An 8,286-nucleotide genomic window follows, 5' to 3' on the forward strand; every position below is an offset into this window, starting at 1 on the left:
TGTGTGTGTGTGCGTGTGTGTGTGTGTGTGTGTGTGTGTGTGTGTGTGTGTGTGTGTGTGTGTGTGTGTGTGTGTGTGTGTGTGTGTGTGTGTGTGTGTGTGTGTGTGATAAATGAACAATATTTGCATTACATGATCGTCTTTAATGTCGTATCGTGTATTGTATACACGAACTCGCCTTAATATTCGTGCTTGCATTTTGGACCTAATCTAAGCTCGAGCTAACGAGTCATGACAAAGATGGCCCTGGACCGGAATTGGATTAAGAATTGGGAATTATTTTTCTTTGGCACAATAATGGAGCAACAACGTGCGCTGACCTGGATTGAGGCCGAAGTCCTGAAGAGACTTCTAAGGAACGGCCGACGTTACGGCGAAGGAACGTTCGCCAAGGTCTACCTCCTTCAAGCGGGGGACAGGAGAGGAGTTGCTAAAGTCTTCAAGAAGAGAAGGTTTCTGCCCGCCATGGTCAAAGAGGCCGAGGCTCTGGCAGCGTTGTCAGGAGTTCCTCGTGTCCCGACTCTTTTCGGCGTAGGCAGAAACCCAGTCACGCTCATCACCAGCTGCGGGGGACGCTCTCTATATAAGTTGATTCAGCGACGGCAGCTCTCCAAATATGAGGCTGTCGACATCGTTTATCAAGTCGCAGAGAGCGTCCGCCTGATTCATCATCGTGGCTGGAGTCATAACGACCTAAAAGTAGATAACATTGTCGTCAAGAGGAACAGCGACCTTTGGGACGCAACCCTAATTGACTTTGGAAGTGCTGTTCCCATCGGCAAGGGCGTCTACAGCAAAAACAGAACCGGGCACATCACTTTTCCTCACATTGCTCCCGAGCTTTTCAAGGGACGAGGAACTTCTTCTGGAAGTGATGTGTACTCGATCGGTTATCTGTTAGCTTCTCTTATCGCCCAGGAAGATAGAAATGAAGAAATTTCTTCTCTTATCGCAAGTACAATGACTTACAAGGCTGAGGATAGAATTTCAGTTGATGATCTTGTCCAAAGACTTCGTGATGTTCGTTTCAACATCCTCTTGGACATCATCACAGAACAGTTTTCTGAACTCAAAATTTGAGTTATTTAACTATCAAAATCGTTAAGATAATCATCTTTGGATTACTTTGAATTGCGTGATGATTCAACAACTTTAATGACATCATCGTTGATACGCAACTTTGTTCACTCTGGACCATTAGAATTGATAAAAAAAAATAACTTTAATAAGCTTGGATGTATAAAAGCTTTATATGCATCGGAATGATGGAATGTGAATTTTCTATGAAAAGCAACTTTATCAAGATCGTACCATATAAGATCGACTAAAACCGCTCCCTGTCCAAAACCCGCTTGAAGTGAAATAAAGTAAAATATAATTGATAACAGGAAAAAATTAATAAAGAAAATAGTAAGAATATATTTCATATTACGATGTCCACACATCTAAACTTAAAAAGGCTTTTCGCCTTGTTTTTTTTTTAAGATTTATCTTCAAATATCAACCCTTTGGGGGTTTCCCTCAGCTGAATAAAATCACCCGGCGACAACTGAAACAATCGACCAAACTCACGAAACTCAGAAGAAAATTTTCTATTTAAATATTTCGTTATATAGCAAAACAAACATATTTCTCATTCTTAGTAGTTTTAACTTGTTCATATTATCGACTTTATCGATTAAAAGAGACTGAAAGCACTGGACCTTTCATCAAAGAAAGAAAGAAGAGAAAGAGGTGATTTGAAAGTATTGCTCAGACTATCAAAAGGAGAAGATAGAACTGACAGGAGACCTATTAGTATAGGACAGAATAGGAGAGAACGGGTCATTAGCACCAATGGATCAATGAACTGGGAAGGTAGAACTGCGTGCCTGTCTGTAAGCGAGCGCCCAAATATATATATATATATATATATATATATATATATATATATAATATATATATATATATATATATATATATACATATATATATATATATAAATATATATATACTAGACCACCAGTGACCCGTTTGATCAAATAAAATCTAAAATGATACGTTGTTAATAAAATGGTCAATAAAATCTTTATTAAGACAATACTCTTATATATACAACATTCTCCTCAATTATGCTTATGTTATATCACGTCTCGTCATCCCACTCCCAATCCCACTCGTTATCAATATCATTCAGGGAGTCCCATGGGACTTGAGCAAGTAGCAACATTTATAAATACAAACTTTATGATAGATATATTATGTCACTATCACCGTATAGTATAAATCACAGAAAATAAGTTTCTATATCAAATTGAATGTAATTTAGAGCTCTTAATTCTATTCAGTAGACGAAGCCAGTGACTTGATTAGTTATAAGAAGTGAAATGCAGAAGATTGTGACGTCATGTCGTCGTTGCTAATTCAGGAGTTAAATATACTTTTAAATACTGAATATGAAAATTTTATAAGTATATATAAACAGATATATATCTCTGTTGGGTCAAATGAAAATTTAAATGATACGTTGTTTTAAGAAGTGAAATGCAGAAGATTGTGACGTCATGTCGTCGTTGTTTGGAATCATATGATGTCTCTTCTGATTGGCTAGTCCTCAGTCGTGACGTCATATCTTTTCTTCTGGTCTCCTCTTCTGATTGGCTGGTCCTCAGTCGTGACGTCATATCTCTTTTTCTGATTTGCTGGGTGACGGTTTCAAGCAAGCAAGCAAGATACAAACAAACTTTTCAGCTAAGAGAGCTAAGAGCTCGTATAACCAATCTCTGGCTAATGATATGACCTTACACGCACACACCCCAACTCCCAGCCCACGAGAGTTGGGGTAACGACTCGAAGCACAGCGATACTGAAATTATTTCAGCCCTGGGCAGGATTCGAACACGTACCGCCGTAGCGACAGTCGGGGACTCTACCAACCGCGCCACCGAGTCGTGTGTTTGCGTGTGCGTGTGTGTGTGCCTGTGTACGTGTATGTTTTTGCATGTGTGCGTGCGTTCGTGTGTGTGTGTGTGTGTGTGTGTGTGTGTGTGTGTGTGTGTGTGTGTGTGTGTGTGTGTGTGTGTGTGTGTGTGTGTGTGTGTGTGTGTGTGTGTGTGTGTGTGTGTGTGTGTGTGTGTGTGTGTGCATATCTTCGTGTGTGTGTGTGTTATTCATCATCATTGTGTTGGAACACGTGTTGGACTCGTGATCGACAGCTATTACCTTTCCGGAAGAGAGCTCAGAGCTCATATATGACCGATCTATGGGTAATGCTGTGACCTTACACGTACTCACACACCCAACTCCCCACCCACGAGAGGTGGAGTAACGACTCACAGAGCAGCGATTCTGAATTTATTTCTGCCCTGGCGGGATTCTAACTCGGACCGCCGTAGTGGTGACCAGGAACTCTACCACTGCGCTACGAGTCGTATATGTGGGCATGTCTGTATGTGCCAACGCATGTTTATGTATGCGTTCATATGTGGAGAAGAAAGGAAGCAAGGAAGGAGGAGGAAAGGTAGAAATATAATTATTTCAGGGTCCCAAAAGATCGACCTTATTCTCGGAGTAAATACGGTCGATTGTCCATCATTAACATGTAACAATACAGTTACCGTTAATCTATCTTCGCCCAAATTATTTACTTGTGTAAGGGCTGCATTTGTTTAATACCATTTTTTTCAGTTACAGGCCTTGCTAATCGTAAACCTGAAATACCCATATTTCTTGCATACAACATAATTAGAGAATATTGATTCGCAAAATTTATATAAGAAGGTTAATTCAGTTGGTGTTCAGCATGATCAACATATTCTCATTGCATAACCTGTATATAGTACAATGATATATGAACATCAAATTAGTCATTATCTCGAAATAACCAGAATCAATTTAAATATATACGCATTCAACATAAAAAAAATATTTCTTATATCCCTTATATTTCATATACGAAAATAATGAAATATAAACGGACAATGTCGCCATTCCCATAAATCGAATCGACATGACGTCACTGTCGTATCAACGGTCACCAAAGCTACAAGCTTTGGTTGATTGACTTTTTTATCATTATTAAACAAATAACAACATCCACAATCAATATTTCCCTACCTGATATCCATAGTGAGTTGTTGTAAAAAGTACTCAATAGTTTTTTCTTCGAGCTTAAGAGGGATGCACTATTTTTTCACATAAATTTCGAAAAATCACACACAAATATTTAACCCATTCAACTCCGATGACAAGATGTCTTGTCATTTGGTCAAATAAAACAAAAAATCATAATAAAACAACAAAATGTTTGATGATCAAACAGCACCAGAAAAATATGACGTCATCAGTCCTCCTCCTCGAGGAGGAGGACTGACGACGTCATATTTTTCTGGTGCTGTTTGATCATCAAACATTTTGTTGTTTTATTATGATTTTTTGTTTTATTTGACCAAATGACAAGACATCTTGTCATCGGAGTTGAATGGGTTAAGCAACACAAGTTCCCGCCAAACTGAGCACTCCCGCCTGGAAATGTCGACAATATTCAGAACAAAATATATGGCGCATTTGAACTTAGTCCACTAATTTACTGTAACGTATTTAAACTCAATAAATATAACCGACATAACCAGAGCACCTCATTCAAAAGATAAAAAACTGTTAAGTCCATATAATAAGTTTGTACTTAAACTATTTTGGCAGAGTTGGATAATGACGATGTATTCCTCCGCCTGTTGGCGGGCTACTTTGTATCCATATTATACAGTATACTGTATTAGTACATTACACTGTGACACATTGGCAATTATTTTCTTTTATAGAAATAAATCCATAATGTGTGTGTGTGTGTGTGTGTGTATTCACTTGGTCTTTGGATCACGTGTTGGATTCGTGATCGACAGCTATTTCCCTCCCGGAAGACCTCAGAGCTCGTATGACCGATCTATGGGTAATGCTATGACCGTACCCCCCCCCCCCCAACTCCCCGCCCAGGAGAGTCGGAGTAACGCCCCGAAGCGCAGCGATACCGAAATAATTTCGGCCGTGGGCAGGATTCGAACCAGGTGCTGCCGGCACCACCGTCCTGGCAGTCCAGTACTCTATCAACCGCGCCAAATACTCTATCAACCGCGGGTGTGTGTGTGTGTGTGTGTGTGTGTGTGTGTGTGTGTGTGTGTGTGTGTGTGTGTGTGTGTGTGTGTGTGTGTGTGTGTGTGTGTGTGTGTATGTGTGTGTCTGTGATTCACAATATTCTTGAATCACGTGTTGGACTCGTGATCGACAGCTATTGCCCTCTCGGAAGAGAGCTCAGAGCTCATATCTGATCAATGTATGGGTAATATTGTGACCTAACACACACACACACACACACACACACACACACACACACACACACACACACACACACACACACACACACAAACACACAAATCCCCGGCCACGAGAATTGGAGTAACGACTCACAGCGCAGCGATACTGAATTTATTTCAGCCCTGGCAGGATTCGAATCCGGACGGCCGTAGTGGCGCCGGGAACTCTACCAACTGTGTGTGTATGTGTGTGTGTGTGTGTGTGTGTGTGTGTGTGTGTGTGTGTGTGTGTGTGTGTGTGTGTGTGTGTGTGTGTGTGTGTGTGTGTGTGTGTGTGTGTGTGTGTGTGTGTGTGTGTGTGTGTGTGTGTGTGTGTGTGTGTGTGTGTGTGTGTGTGTGTGTGTGTGTGTGTGTGTGTGTGTGTGTGTGTGTGTGTGTGCGTGCGCGCTATAGTGTGTGTGTGTGTGTGTGTGTGTGTGTGTGTGTGTGTGTGTGTGTGTGTGTGTGTGTGTGTGTGTGTGTGATAAATGAACAATATTTGCATTACATGATCGTCCTTAATGTCGTATCGTGTATTGTATACACGAACTCGCCTTAATATTCATGCTCGCATTTTGGACCTAATCTAAGCTCGAGCTAACGAGTCATGACAAAGATGGCCCTGGACCGGAATTGGTTTAAGAATTGGGAATTATTTTTCTTTAGCACAACAATGGAGCAACAACGTACGCTGACTTGGATTAAGACCGAAGTCCTCAAGAGACTTCTAAGGAATGGCCGACGTCACGGCGAAGGAACCTTCGCCAAGGTCTTCCTTCTTCAAGCGGGGGACAGGCGAGCGGTCGCCAAAGTCTTTAGAAAGAGAAGGTTTCTGCCCGCCATGGTTAAAGAGGCCGAGGCTCTGGCAGCGTTGTCAGGAGTTCCTCGTGTCCCGACTCTTTTCGGCGTAGGCAGAAACCCAGTCACTGTGATCACCAGCTGCGGGGGACGCTCTCTTTATAAGTTGATTCAGCGACGACAGCTCTCCAAATATGAGGCTGTCGACATCGTTTATCAAGTCGCAGAGAGCGTCCGCCTGATTCATCATCGTGGCTGGACTCATAACGACCTAAAACAAGATAACATTGTCGTGACGAGGAACCGCGACCTTTGGGACGCAACGCTAATTGACTTCGGAAGCGCTGTTCCCATCGGCAAGGGCGTCTACAGCAAGAACAGAACCGGGCACATCACTTTTCCTCACATTGCTCCCGAGCTTTTCAAGGGACGAGGAACTTCTTCCGGAAGTGATGTGTACTCGATCGGTTATCTGTTGGCTTCCCTTATTGCCCAGGAAGACCGAAATGAAGAAATTTCTTCTCTTATCGCAAGCACAAGGACTTACAAACCTGAGGATAGAATTTCAGTTGATGATCTTGTCCAAAGACTTCGTGATGTTCGTTTCAACATCCTCTTGGACATCGTCACTGAAAAGTTTTCTGCACTCAAAATTTGAGTTATTTAACTATAAAAATCGTTAAGAAAATCCTTTTTGGATTACTTTGAATTGCGTGATGATTCAACATCTTTACTGACATCATTGTTGATACGCAACTTTGCTCACTCTGGAACATTAGAATTGATACAAAAAATAACTTTAATAAGCTTGGACATATAAAAGCTTTATATGCATTGGAATGATGACATTTGAATTTTCTATGAAAAGCAACTTTATCAAGATCGTACCATATAAGATTGACTAAAACCGCTCCCTGTCCAAAACCCGCTTGAAGTGAAATAAAGTCAAATATAACTGGAAACAGGAAAAAAATTAATAAAGAAAATAGTAAGAATATATTTCATATTACGATGTCCGCACATCGAAACTTAAAAAGGCTTTGACGCCTTGTTTATTAAAGATTTAACTTCAAATATCAACCCTTTGGGGGTTTCCCTCAGCTGAATAAAATCACCTGGCGACAACTGGAATAATCGTCCAAACTCACTTAAATCAGAAGAAAAAATTCGATTTAAATATTTCGTTATATAGCAAAACAACTTAAACATATTTCACAATATTAATAAGTAGTTTTGATTTGTTCATATTATCGACTTAATCGATTAAAAGAGACTGAAAGCACTGGACCTATCATCAAAGAAAGAAAGAAGAGAAAGAGGTGATTTGAGAGCATTGCTCAGACTATCAAAAGGAGAAGATAGAACTGACAGGAGACCTTTTGGTATGGGACAGAATAGGAGAGAACGGGTCATTAGCACCAATGGATCAAAGAACTGGGAAGGGAGAACTATGTGCCTGTCTGTAAGCGAGTGCCCAAATATATACATATATAGTAGACCACCAGTGACCCGTTGGGTCAAATAAAATCTTAAATGATACGTTGTTAATAAATGGTCAATAAAAATCTTTATTAAGACAATACTCTTATATTTACAGCATTCTCCTTAATTATGCTTATGTTATGTCACGTCTCGTCATCCCACTCCCAATCCCACTCGTTATCAATATCATTCAGGGAGTTCCATGGGACTTGAGCGAGTAGCAACGTTTATAGATATAAACTTTATGATAGATATACCATATCACTATCACCGTATAGTATAAATCACAGAAAATACGTTTCTATATCAAATTGAATGTAATCTAGAGCTCTAACCTCTATTCGGTAGACGAAGGCAGTGACTTGATTAGTTATAAGAAGGAAATGCAGAAGATTGTGACGTCATGTCGTCGTTGCTAATTCAGGAGTTGGCTATACTTTTAAATACTGAATATGAAAATTTTATAAGTATATATAAATATATATATATATATATATATATATATATATATATATATATATGTTTGTTGGGTCAAATAAAATTTTATAATGATACGTTGTTTTAAGAAGTGAAATGCAGAAGATTGTGACGTCATGTCGTCGTTGTTTGGAATCATATGATGTCTCTTCTGATTGGCTGGTCCTCAGTCGTGACATCATATCTTTTCTTCTGGTCTCCT

General features: G+C 40.0%; 2 protein-coding genes across 2 annotated transcripts; both read left to right on the forward strand.

Moving 5' to 3' along the window:
• The first annotated feature begins 240 nt into the window (after positions 1-240).
• On the forward strand, positions 241-1,080 carry LOC143018172 (uncharacterized). Its single transcript, XM_076173349.1, has one exon. It carries the CDS (start codon positions 241-243, stop codon positions 1,078-1,080), a length of 840 nt encoding a protein of 279 aa, XP_076029464.1.
• Positions 1,081-5,943: 4,863 nt separating this feature from the next.
• LOC143018178 (uncharacterized) lies at positions 5,944-6,783 on the forward strand. The gene has a single exon (XM_076173361.1). The coding sequence runs from the start codon at positions 5,944-5,946 to the stop codon at positions 6,781-6,783; it is 840 nt and encodes a 279-aa protein (XP_076029476.1).
• The last annotated feature ends 1,503 nt before the right edge of the window (positions 6,784-8,286 follow it).

The sequence above is a fragment of the Oratosquilla oratoria genome, chromosome 3 (assembly GCF_046742065.1).
Source record: "Oratosquilla oratoria isolate Oo_2021 chromosome 3, ASM4674206v1, whole genome shotgun sequence".
In the NCBI taxonomy this organism is placed as follows: domain Eukaryota; kingdom Metazoa; phylum Arthropoda; class Malacostraca; order Stomatopoda; family Squillidae; genus Oratosquilla; species Oratosquilla oratoria.